The sequence below is a fragment of the Penicillium vulpinum genome, assembly GCF_028829585.1.
Source record: "Penicillium vulpinum strain IBT 29486 chromosome Unknown utg000004l_segment0_segment0, whole genome shotgun sequence".
NCBI lineage: Eukaryota > Fungi > Ascomycota > Eurotiomycetes > Eurotiales > Aspergillaceae > Penicillium > Penicillium vulpinum.
This window is the reverse complement of record NW_026643244.1, coordinates 5,019,967-5,032,568: the sequence shown is the minus strand read 5'-3', so window position 1 is coordinate 5,032,568 and position 12,602 is coordinate 5,019,967. Positions and strand designations below refer to the sequence as shown.

Here is a 12,602-nt window from a genome sequence, read left to right as displayed (position 1 = left end):
GGCTTGACGGACTCATGATACCCCTCCCTACTTTCTTGTCCTGGCTTTTTTTTATGTTTTTCCCACTTTTCCTTGTGCTCTGTTTTTCCGAGCTTGGCCTCATGCCTCCCTCGCCGCTTTTTATTTTGGTTTTTGATGATTGATGAATGCTATGAGCTTCCCCCGACCTGACGCCTGCCTTTGCGCCTGGGCCATGATACAAGTTTGATTTAGCACCTCAGCGGTTCAATTGTTAGTGTTGTGCAGTATTAGAGAACTGGATCTTATTGCAATAATATATTACAACATTTTCAGCCGCTCTAGAACGTGATCGGTAAACACAAACTTGCCCAGGTAGATATAGACTAGTGTGTCTCGCGTAAACCCCGCCTGGTGAGCCCAAAAGTGAATGCAACTATCAATATACCAACATATTATATATTCTGTACGATCGCGTCGTGCTGCGGCATTCTCTATATAACTTCTACTACTCAGGCCCATCTTCAACATGGAAAATCCCCAGAATCAACCCCTGACAGTTGTTGTGGTCGGGATCGGTCAGATGGGCCACAGCCATGCGCTTGCCTACCACAACAACCCAGGCTTTCAGATCATCGGCCTAGTTAGCCGGAGTGCGCCAAAGAAACTCACAGATATACTAAAGAAGTACCCGATTTTGCCTAGCTTTGAAGAAGCCCTCCTACTGAAGCCCGACATCGTGTCGATCAACACACACACAGCTACCCACGCAACCTACGCTATAGCCGCAATGGAAGCCGGAGCCCACGTTTTCGTCGAAAAGCCACTAGCAGCAACAATAGCCGACGCACAGCGTGTCGTGGAAACAGCACAACGAACGAATCGCAAGCTCGTCATTGGCTACATCCTACGGCACCATCCCAGCTGGGTGGAGTTCATCCGCCAGGCGCGACAGCTCGGCCCACCGTTCGTTATGCGGATGAACCTGAACCAGCGATCCAGCGGCGATGCCTGGGATATCCATAAGCGCATACTACAGGATGTAAAGAACCCAATCATTGACTGTGGCGTGCACTATATCGACGTTATGTTGCAAATCACCGATAGTAAGCCCGTTCAAGTGCGCGGCATGGGTCTCAGTCTTAGCGATGAACTCCCGTCCGACGGACAGGTGAATTATGGACATCTGCAGGTGATCTTTGAGGATGGATCGGTTGGCTGGTATGAAGCTGGATGGGGGCCGATGATGTCGGAGACGGCGCATTTCGTAAAAGATGTGATGGGGCCTCGTGGCTCTGTGTCGATTGTGATGGGCGATAATGAGAAGGCCGGTGGCTCAGCCGATATTGATAGCCATACGAAGATGTCCGGCTTACGTGTGAGCACTGTGGTTGATGGACGCCCAAATGATCGTATGATTTACATGGAGGGCGAGCCGAGTCACTATGAGCTTTGTGCTCGGGAACAGCAGTTTCTACTGGATGCTATTCGGGAGAATCAAGATCTTACGCAGCATATGATGGATGCTATCCGGTCACTTACCATTGTTTCCGCGGTGGATCGCTCTATGCGCGAAAAACGTGCAATTGACGTGTGATTACTCTTCATATGCCTGCGAACTAGTTTTAATCCTAAGAGTTGAAAGTCCTGATAGCAGCATGGGATCAACCGCAGCTTGCAGCCCAGAAGTACCAGAGTGGTGGATGAGCGGCCATGTAGGCATGCGATGGTTAGGTGTTTCATAATGTGAGGCTGTGAAACTACACAGTAACCGTAACAGGCAATTCATACTTCCTATTTATATGTATCGTGAGTAAAGAATCGCCAACGCAGAAACCTTCTGTGGATTTACCTAGCCCGCTCTGAACTGGATTAGAAATCATTCTTGACCCCATTAGGGATCTCAGCTTCCTTTTTCATATCCTGCTGGTCTATTCCCGTCGATGGGGCAACCTGCATAAGCAAGTTCCACCGCCACCCACTTCAGCCCATGCTATCCACGACGGAAACTCCGCACCGGTACATACGAAAGTGACGAGTCGGGACTAACTTGGGTAGGAAAATTCACGTACTACTGCAGTGAGATTTGTGAAGAATCCATAGCATTTACCATTTGCGTCGCGACCCACATGGTTCTTGTTTTTGCGCAGGTAGATCCGTTGATGGTATTTCAGCCTAACTCACCAGATTTAAGACTTGGAAAAATGACTATATGGCGATCACATGGCACACAGTCTAGGGGCGAGGGCACCATGTAGCCAGACAGTACTAGTCTACCGCTAAATTGGGAAATTTTTGCACTTCAATGCAGATCATCAGCCTAGCAAGTTGAAATCCTAGACATAATCATACGCTATTGATTATTGAAGTCTCAGGGTATGATCTGGGTGATGTGAGATTAAAAGACGGACGCTAAAGATCGATAGTTATTTTTGATATCGGCACGGAAAACAGGAAAGTCGGCCTGTTTTTCGAATCTTCAGCAATTTGAGCGTGTGGACCCAGGCTATGTATCGAAATACGGCTTCTGGGTTCCTAGAATGTTAAGGGGTAAATGAAAGTTGAGGGGCATAAGGTTGAATGCCACCGGGGGAGGTTGATAGAAACACAACCCATAAGGTTTTGGTGGGCCGCTTAAGCTTCCGTCTCATTCTAGTACGTGCGAATCTTTCAAGCTCAAAGCCTTGTTCTTGCTGTGGACGCTGCGTGACTGGAATTTGGATCGGCAACGAGCGGGGCGAAGGGAAAGGCGAATGAAACATGGCGTTTATGGGCCTTTTAACACTGGGAAGCTTATATTCAAGCAAATATATGTATAGCATAGCTGTCGGTTGTATCAAGGTTGGATTGTTTTATCCAGGTTGACAGTTTGAGCTGTCAAGGAGAATGGTGGAATATAAACTCGGATGTTCCCGATTTACCCCTGAGGCACGGAATAATATCTGAGACATATCGCAATTTCTACGCATTAGGTTGTGGACATCCCGCAACATCCCGCTCTAACTCGGGGCTAAGATTCCTTATGAGCGGGCCATTGCTAACTCCACGATCGCTGCGGCTCTGAGTTACATGGTGCGTAATCATCCTTTTGCTTTTAAACTGATTTTATCCAAATCTTCACTAGTCCGTGCCAGGGTCAAACCGTACAAAGATAAGCAGCCTCCAGAATCTGATTTTTTCCAATTTCTCATATTCCTGGTAAATTCAACCGCCAAAAGGGGGTCTAACAAAGAGCTGCCATCCGTATGACCTCTATAGCCGGTATTCTTTTATGCAGATGGCTTAATACTGGATATCACTTCCCCGGGGACCAGGACGACTACAATACAACTAAGTTTCAAAGAGAAAAACTGTTTGGTCCCGTGGACTCCATTGCAAGGTGTTGGTCAACCTGCGGTTGTAGAGTTAGAGGCGCACCGAAGCTTAACTGGGCCCATCGTACGGCTAAGAGGTTCAATGTCCACGGCTAAATAATCCTTTTGTTGAGCGTTGACATTGAACATTGACCACGTTCCCTATGTCCGAATCCAGGTTTCCTCTCGTGCGGGGGTTATTACACTTGAAATCCCTTTCTCGTTACCTGCCAGGGTCCCCCGGCCCACACCCCTGGTCACCCACATTGTCCTTTGTGTTCTTTTTCTTTGTGACCCAGATGATCTTGACATGATATAGCGCCGATCGACTTTATATTGTAAACGCCTCTGATCAGTTCAGGAAAGAGTCTGCTGATAACTGTTATAGTAGAATATGGTGATGTTTTCAAAATCATCAAAATCATGAAGTTCAAAAAATAACGCTGAACTCAGTGCCCCTCCGCTAGTGTTCCAGAAGCCTTTCCCCTGCAGCGAACGTAGGGTACTAGGGATCCGAGCCCCCTGTCAATGGGCCAATGTACGCTTTGGCCTTGAGACGGAGAGCACGGAGCCCGAAGCATCTGAATGAATTTTGCGCCATCTTAGTGGTTCTGAAAATTGGGGATGTTTCGTTTTGCATAGCAGAACAGTTTTCAACTGGCGCATTTTCTGTAGTATGTACTTTTGTAGGCAGATACCTAGTTCGGCTTGTCCGTCGTGTGGTTAGTACGGAGGAGACCGGCCAAGCTAAAGTTTGCGGCCGTTTTATTCGACATCTTGTAGTGAAGTTGCCCCCCCCCCTTACCCACTTGATGGGCACCGATGGGCTAAGAGTGGGCTAAAGTGGAGTACAGTACGTTGTATACAGGGATTTGCAGCTCTGGACCTTGAGGTATTATGGAGATCGGACTCCCTCCCTCAGATGTCCATATTTCCCACAGATAATTCTACACTTCACTCGAACATATCGTGCATAGCCTAGCTATTGATACACGAAAAGGCCCAATGGGTATAACACTCATTCTTCTGTCCTAGTCTATCAAATTTTGAGTTCAATCACTCCCAGTAGTGTTGCTGTTTCTTTCTCTCTTATTGCAGCTTGCATTCATTTTTCACCTCTGTTGCTTGTTCCCCGCGTTGAGCTATCCTTTGTCCTCCACTGCCGGCAGCCTATAAGGCAGCTACCGTGTTACTACAGCCAACCTCTCATCTTTCAGCACTCGCATCGGCTTTATATATCACCTTTTACTGCCTCGACCAGATTTCAGACAGTGATCACAAAAACGCCATCTTGCAGCCTTCAGTTCCCACTTCTTTGAATCAGACAATGATAGCGGAACATTCGAAGTGATATCAACCGAAAGCGCATTCCACCATGTATTCGCTTATCCTCATGGGCTTAATGCCCAGAAACAACGAGCACTCATTAGCAGCTCGATTGACCGGCTCTGTGGAGCTTGATATCGACCCTCTTCCAGCATCGCATCGACAAGGTTTAATAGCAATTTCAGCAATGGCCCTCATGTCCCTCGTTGCAACATCATTACTCCTCGGTTTCATCACCTATCGACTTATTTTCTGGCGCGGCAGCTATGCGCGATACATTGGTTACAACCAGTACATCATTCTTATTTACAACCTTATTCTGGCGGATTTTCAACAGTCACTTGCATTCATTATTTGTCTGCGATGGATTATGACGGACAAAATCCAATCGGGCACCGTCGCATGCTTTCTCCAAGGCCTGTTGCTGCAAATTGGAGACCCCGGTAGTGGCCTGTTCGTGCTTGCCATTGCCGTTCACACATTTCTTTTAGTCGTCTGGGGACGGAAAATGTCTTACAAGTTCTTCGTCGGTTTTGTCGTTGGTATCTGGATTTTCCTGGCGTTACTTGTAGCCATTCCGATAGGAATGTACGGCGCCGACATCTTCGTGCCTTCCGGAGCCTGGTGCTGGATCAAGGAGGAATACGAGACCACCCGGTTATGGACTCACTACATTTGGATTTTCCTCGCCGAGTTCGGCACAGTCCTTCTATACGCCGTGATGTACTTCCAGTTGCGCCGACAGATTGCCGCCTCCTCCATTCTCGGCAATAATCAACTGGCAAGCCTTCAGCGCTTGCGCCGCGTTGTAGGCTACATGACGATCTACCCAATCGTCTACATTGTCCTATCCTTACCCCTGGCTGCAGGCCGCATGGCCACAGCACACGGCAATGAACCCAACCTGGTATTCTTCTGCTGTGCCGGTGCCTTAATCACCAGCTCCGGGCTGGTCGATGTCATTCTGTACACGCTCACCCGCCGCAATCTGATCATCGACTCAGAACCTAGCGCAGACCGCTCCTACAACAAATTCACCAGCAGCAGGGGCAAGCGTGGTGAGAACAACGTTACCACCATCACTGCCGATCCAAAGCGCAACCGGGATACTTTTACCGATGAAATCGACCGCGATGGCTCAATGGATAAGATGGTCTCAGCAAACGGACACGGCCACGGGCATGATCTTGAAATGACACCGATCGGCAAGGTATACCAAGAAACCACCATCGAGATCACGCATGAGCCTGCATATCCTGTGGCAGTCGCTAGTGCCTCAAACTCTAGCAAAGAGGACTTCTCCTCCAATAGGCCAGCTGGTAAAGGGTGGCGGAGATGAATTTTTCTTTTGACTTTTTGCACTTCTCATTTATATTCCCACGCTATCTAGATCATTGCCACTAATTTTTTCCTATGGTATGATGCCCTTGATAGACTTTTGCTGTCGCTATACTTCATCTTCCTTCGCCCACAATCTTGTCACTACCACTTCATGTCTCCTTTTCATACCCTTCTTCCGCCTCTTTCCTTCCTCCTCGTTTTTTTCCCCCCTTCTTCTTGTCTTCTACTTCTATCTCGCTATCCTCTCACCCTTACTCTTCTTCTATGACAGAACCTTATATGTATATATTTTCAAAAAGGGCGAGCTCGTTCCTCATGTGAAACACGGTGATCCACATCTGCTACAATGTTTTTGAATGAAAACCCATGACTTGGTATTGATTGACAGGATTCCCACGTAATCTGACGCATTGCACGGTCTAAATGGTTCCACCCTGAATACGATCGGTAATTATCGCTCAAATTTAGTGGCCATAATAGCCCCCAACCCCAACAGTGGCGTCCGGACCCCCACGTACCTTAGAAATCCAAGATGCCTGTATTGATACGAACGATCTCCTGCAGTCATATGATACTCTTATTTACCAAGCTTCTTATAGAAATATACACGTTCAAATCCATCCTCCACTTTTCGCTCCGTTTCCACAAATCCCAGTTTCGGATAGTATCCAAGATTCTCGAACATCTTCACATTGGTGAATAATGTTACACTAGACAGCCCTTGTTTTCGGCCCTCCATTTCTGCGTGTCTGATCATATAATATCCATATCCCCGAGATTGCGCTGTCGGGTCGACCACCACATTGTCGATTTTCAGCGAGTTTGTCTGCTTGTCCTCGTAGAATGTGATCGAGCCCACGATCTGCTCATTGTCCCTCAGGACGAGAACTTCGTGCGCGCGGATCGTCTCGACCCAGTTTTCTGTCATGGGGGCTGGGGGTTTGCCAATCCGCTCGATGTATTTTGAATAGGCGGCGTCGACCATGGCTTTAATGGCGGGTATATCTTCGAGTGTGGCTTTTTGAAGTGTCCGATTGCTGTCCGATAGGGACGTTGAGGTGGAAATTGTGGCCATAATAGATGATGGGGAGAGGACAGGATGTTTCAATATTTTTTAAGCAGGCAATTGGGCGATGTGATATTTAAGAATACTATCGCTCGCATTGTGAGTCAGAACTACCCCACATACAACCGACAACTATATATGAATTTCTTTGCTCGGCCGAGACGATATGATTCTCAAAATAAATGCAATGCCAGGGAGATAAGCCCAGATAACCTTCAATTTGACACTCATTCATAGCTCGAACAGAATTTCTATGCGGAATTTGGAAATTTGATCTGATCATTTTGCTCTTCCATGCTTGGGCATCATCCAATGTCCACATAGACACAAGTCGCATTATGAGATTCGTCAATTTAACTACGCCGACTGATCTCCGAGGTCAATCTCTTAGTATGGCAGTCCACCGAGTGCTGCTGAGACCCTGAGCGTAGGCGAAGAAATGTTAAAAATGAGAATGGCGACGAGAAAGGATAACTCTCTCCGGGTTTGTTGTGACCGCCCTTTCTTGCCCGTGACTGATGGCAACCGAGAAAACCGAGAGAATAGTTTCAGAATACAACTGATGACTAGAGAAGCAGGATCTCTGTATGAAAAAGTAGGGACCAAACCATACTGTGTTAACTTCAATGGCGACCCAAAGGCACGCACATTGACGTCCAGTATTGGGATATGGGTTGTAATCTTTGGGATGCGGAGCCAAGTTGGATAGTAATCGCCATTGAATTTCATCATGATATCGAGCTTATAAGGTATCTTCATGCGTCTTCCAGGACACCTTGAGTTTCGATGAAAATTTGTCGACATGTGAGAAGTAATGGAAGGGACGTTGTGATTGAATTTGGCCCCGCTTTCTCTAGTAGGGAATTGCTCAGCTAAAGGTACGATGGGTCTGACCAACGAAGTCTGTTTACCTCACTCGGGTATCTGGGGTTTTCACGCCCAGTCACGATAGCGTCTTCGAGAATGATCTCATGGATTTCCACGGGGAGAGTGAGAAATGTTTTCATTTGAGGTGAAATGTCGCGTGGCTCGGATGGTCGTAGACTGAGTGAATATCGTAAGAGCTAGAGTAGTGGCTAGTGAAAGGTCTCGTCAGTAAATGGGTACGTGTTTTTAGAAGGCACTGACAGCGAAGCAAAGCTTTTTTGAATAACGGATTGCATGGACAGATAAGATAACTTGGAGAGATGGGAGTGATATACAATAAGGAAAGAAGGAGAGCGACCCTGGAGGTGAAGATAGTGTCATGATGACCAAGAAATTGTATCAGTTCGCTGGCTGAATATGGTAGGTCCATAGATGCTGTTATGTGAGATTGCTTGCCCTCATAGACTTGAAAGGCATTCCTATTTCTACCTCCTCAGTGGAGGATCTGCTCCTCAAGTTTGTATATATTTTGCTTCTTCGTCACATATCTCCTACCTCAAGTGAACATATTTATCTATTTATATGCGCTAGAACCGCCACACGTCGCTAGTATAGCACTTTATTGCTGGAATTTTGGCACCTGCCACTTGGAATGCAATATATATATATATATATATTTATAACTATATGACTTCAGGCTATCGCAGCAATTCGTATATACTGCTTCTTGATCATAAGGCAATATTTGGGCTCAGAGGATGGTACGCTTTTGTATTGATCCAAATTCAAATTATTAGGCAACGGAAAAGAAGAACGGAACAGGACTGCTCCTTCGAAAATCTTTTATATATTGCGGTATGACTGCCTGAGGCCTACGTCCCCTCTTCTCTACTACAGGCAGAACGTTCTTCTATAATCCCTCGTGCATGAAGATTTTTTCTGCAGACTTTGCTTGACTTGGAAGCTGTGATGACACTTCTCAACCGATTGAATACTTATGTAGGCGTGGAATATCTCACACCCGCAGGCATTCGGCGATAGTATATCCAAAATCCGAACTTCAATGCTAAATTACCTTGAGAATGTCCCCCACTATTGATGACAAAATCGTTCTTATTGGTCACTCTAACTGTGACTAGGCCGATGAACAATTAAGTTGTCACATGTAGCTCTAATGTGTATAGCTGGCTAATCTACGTCCAACAATATCTAGATAAATAATAATCTACGGCTGAACAACTCTTTTAATTTTGAATTTTGGACATACTAATGACTTGTAACATACTAAATCGGAAATGGGTCCAAAATCTAGACAAAAAAGCGGAGGGCTCCCGAGATCGGCTCTAGGGATTCTCGGCTCCCCGGAAAGGAGACTAATGCAGATTGATGACAATGGCCCCACTATAAGCTTTCCAAAGTATTGTCTTAGCTTTTGCGTGGGAATTGTTCAATGACTCTTTGACTGCTGGAAACTACCAGGAAAAATATAACGGCTGTGACGTCACCATGTCGGATTCTTTTCAAAAATACATAAATATTCCACTTTCGCAAACGCAAGTTTGATCTGTTTCAAATCCCGACTTTTGTTTTCATTCCTCTCTATCTACCGGTATCCCGATACCTAGACTCATCATGGCTGATCTTTGGGCTCCCGCTCCTGAACCGACTACCGAATTGGGACGTTACCGCGTTCTCTCTTCGACGGCTGGAATTCGCGTCTCACCTCTTCAGCTCGGAGCCATGTCAATTGGAGATGCGTGGAAAGACACAATGGGCTCGATGAGTAAGGAGGAGTCCTTCAAGCTTCTAGATGCATTTCACGAAGCCGGCGGGAATTTCATCGATACCGCAAACAATTACCAGGACGAACAGTCGGAGACTTGGATTGGGGAATGGATGGCCAAACGCCAGAACCGCGATCAATTGGTGGTCGCTACCAAATTCACCACAGACTTTCGATCACACAAGCTAGGCAAGGGGAAGGCCCCAAACCATTGCGGCAATCACAAGCGAAGCCTCCACATGAGTTTTCGGGATTCATTGAAGAAGCTGCAAACCGACTGGATTGACATCCTGTATCTCCATTGGTGGGATCAAACGACGTCAATCGAAGAGGTCATGGACAGTCTTCACATCCTGGTTGAGCAGGGTAAGGTTCTGTATCTGGGTATTTCAGACACACCGGCGTGGGTTGTGGCAGCGGCAAATACATATGCTCGAGCCCACGGGAAGACACCCTTCAGCATCTACCAGGGTAGATGGAATGTCATGCTGCGTGACTTCGAACGCGAAATCATCCCCATGGCGCGCCATTTTGGAATGGCGCTCGCCCCTTGGGATGTCATGGGCGGCGGAAAATTCAAAACAAAGGAGGAAATTGAACGACGCAAATCTCAGGGAGAGGGTCTCCGGAGCATTTTGAGTTCGGAACAAAGCGAAGAGGAAGCTGCAATGAGTGCAGCACTTGAAAAGGTAGCCAACGAGCATGGGATTAAATCCCTCACCGCGGTTGCCCTGGCATATGTGATGGCGAAAGCACCAAATGTTTTCCCTCTTGTAGGCGGCCGCAAAATCGAGCATCTCAAGGATAACATCCAGGCTCTCACCCTGCGGTTGACAGCGGAACAAATCGAATACCTCGAGAGCCAAAAGCAGTTTGATGTCGGCTTCCCAAGCAACTTTATTGGGCCGGATCCCAAAGTGACTGGGAAAGCAGTCTTCCTCTTGGCCGCTAATGCTCCGTATGCCTTTGTACGGTCATCCAAATCTATTACCAGCCCAGAATAGAATTGGTAATGCCGGCCATCTGTACGTTAAGAATTAACCAGCAAAAAAAGCATGAGAGAAATAGTACGCGAGTTATCCTTGGTTGATTGTCCACTTAAGTAGTTGAAAAAAAGGCCTAGAAAGGAGAGAGATGACGCGTCGAGGTCCTTCGGAGTACCAACATGCGCTCATAAAGGGCTGGCGAGCATCTCCACCAAGAAGGTCTCTCTGGTTAAACCTATAGGTAGCACTGTCGCGCAAGGGGCTTGAGGCTGCTATGTTGAAAGTGAAACGAGGGGCTCAAAAAACCCTTGGAAGTTACGGTGAGGCTCAACAAAGTCACGGGTTCCCCTCATTCTTCAGCCTGGAAAGCAGTTTACTCGCAACATATCTCACATCAAGCTATCGACCATGGACAATAACATGTGTTTAGAACACCAGGCCTTCATCCTCAAATTGCCAGACGAGATTTTGGATGCGATTATCAGTTTAACGGCGCCGGTGTTGCGTAGCCACAGGTGTTTACCCGAGCATTCTAAAGTTTACGAGATGGCCATTGCGCTTTCTCTTGTGTGCAAACGCTTTCATCGAATTACTGTGCCATACATGTATATGGATTTAGGGATCAACACCAACGATGACGCCTGGAGACAACCGAAGAAAGTTTTCAAGAACCTTCATCGAAGCTTCCGAGAGAATCCATCACTTTGGAAACTTTGCCGAAATCTCACAGTGATCTGGAGCAAATCAAACGACAGGAATCTCTATATTGCAGCAGATTGTCTTACCTGGCTCACTGCCGCTAAGACCTTGACCTTCTGGGATTTGAATGGCAAGAAGGCATGGGAGCTGCTCCGATTAGCTACCGAACAAAAGTCGGCTTGTGATACTCTGTCACTCTCCTCCAACTACAATTACGACCTCCACCTACCATTTGTGATAGACGTATTAGGTGATTTTACGTCTGGGTTTCTCCCCAATCTCAAAAAACTAAACCTAGACGGGGTTTCCTTTTACGGAGATCAAATGTCCCAGGCAGCACTTAGGGTACGTGCATGCGTTTCGGACCCCCAGATTCTATTGAGCTTCTATCGATATACTAACAGAATAATGTTTAGGAAAAAGCGGGAATGGCCCCGTTCACGAAACTTCAGCTCTGCAGTTTTCTCCTAACTCCAAAATCTCTCGAAGGACTTGTCCGTTGGTCGAGCCGTCTAGAAGAATTTGAGCTTAAATACACATTTGGTGATGACTATGCTACCGATGGATTTTATAGCGATTGGAGGCTGGCAAAATTGCAGCCAATTCTTTCTGTTCATCGAAAAACCCTGCGGTCGATCACATTATACGGCATTGGCAGCCCTGGGTTCGATGGCTTTGATTTGCGCCAGTTTGACAACCTAGAGGAACTCAGCCTCTCATCGCAAATATCAGGTCATCAAGGCCCCAGAGAGAGGACAATTTACCAACCCCCTGACGGTCTTTTCGCATCGCGCCTTCGTGTCTTCCACTGGGATTTGACTCTGCTGGATCAGCAACTTGGTGAGAGTTTGTCCGACTTCGACCAAGAGGAAGAAGACTGGCTACGACTATTTGCACGCAAGGCAATTGAGTGCCGATGTCCACTTCAGAGGATTAAAATCAAATTTACCCCCTGCGACTGGCAAGGCGCTGGAGATGTGTATCCGTGGGATAGAATGGATGCTATGGGAGCTGATTTACGGCCCCACGGCATTAAAGTGTCTTACAACCCTCCTTCTATCAGCAGGGAGCAGTACATGACGTATATTGCGAATTCTGCTCAAAAGGATCCAGCGCTGGCTGCCGAAATGGAATGCGTCGGAAATACCATGCTGGCTGGAACTGTCGTGCCGACAATCTAAAAGAATGATCAATATGAGATGCGCCTTCCAAGATGATAATTA

At 46.9% G+C, this 12,602-nt stretch overlaps 6 protein-coding genes across 6 annotated transcripts; 4 read left to right on the top strand and 2 right to left on the bottom strand.

Moving 5' to 3' along the window:
- Positions 1–487: 487 nt before the first annotated feature.
- Positions 488–1,555, top strand: N7479_010377 (Gfo/Idh/MocA family protein; the record flags this gene model as incomplete). The annotated part of the gene is made up of 1 exon (XM_057258068.1): positions 488–1,555. One exon carries the CDS (start codon positions 488–490, stop codon positions 1,553–1,555), a length of 1,068 nt encoding a protein of 355 aa, XP_057105526.1.
- Positions 1,556–4,686: 3,131 nt separating this feature from the next.
- On the top strand, positions 4,687–5,976 carry gprC (the record flags this gene model as incomplete). Its single annotated transcript, XM_057258067.1, has 1 exon — positions 4,687–5,976. The coding sequence occupies one exon, from the start codon at positions 4,687–4,689 to the stop codon at positions 5,974–5,976; it is 1,290 nt and encodes a 429-aa protein (XP_057105525.1).
- A 579-nt stretch (positions 5,977–6,555) lies between these two features.
- On the bottom strand, positions 6,556–7,053 carry N7479_010375 (GNAT family N-acetyltransferase; the record flags this gene model as incomplete). The annotated part of the gene is made up of 1 exon (XM_057258066.1): positions 6,556–7,053. The coding sequence occupies one exon, from the start codon at positions 7,051–7,053 to the stop codon at positions 6,556–6,558; it is 498 nt and encodes a 165-aa protein (XP_057105524.1).
- A 378-nt stretch (positions 7,054–7,431) lies between these two features.
- On the bottom strand, positions 7,432–8,051 carry N7479_010374 (uncharacterized protein; the record flags this gene model as incomplete). The annotated part of the gene is made up of 2 exons (XM_057258065.1): positions 7,432–7,916; positions 7,961–8,051. The coding sequence occupies 2 exons, from the start codon at positions 8,049–8,051 to the stop codon at positions 7,432–7,434; spliced, it is 576 nt and encodes a 191-aa protein (XP_057105523.1).
- Positions 8,052–9,543: 1,492 nt separating this feature from the next.
- On the top strand, positions 9,544–10,698 carry N7479_010373 (Aldo/keto reductase; the record flags this gene model as incomplete). The annotated part of the gene is made up of 1 exon (XM_057258064.1): positions 9,544–10,698. One exon carries the CDS (start codon positions 9,544–9,546, stop codon positions 10,696–10,698), a length of 1,155 nt encoding a protein of 384 aa, XP_057105522.1.
- Positions 10,699–11,088: 390 nt separating this feature from the next.
- N7479_010372 (uncharacterized protein) lies at positions 11,089–12,560 on the top strand (the record flags this gene model as incomplete). The annotated part of the gene is made up of 2 exons (XM_057258063.1): positions 11,089–11,724; positions 11,796–12,560. The coding sequence occupies 2 exons, from the start codon at positions 11,089–11,091 to the stop codon at positions 12,558–12,560; spliced, it is 1,401 nt and encodes a 466-aa protein (XP_057105521.1).
- Between the last annotated feature and the right edge of the window lie 42 nt (positions 12,561–12,602).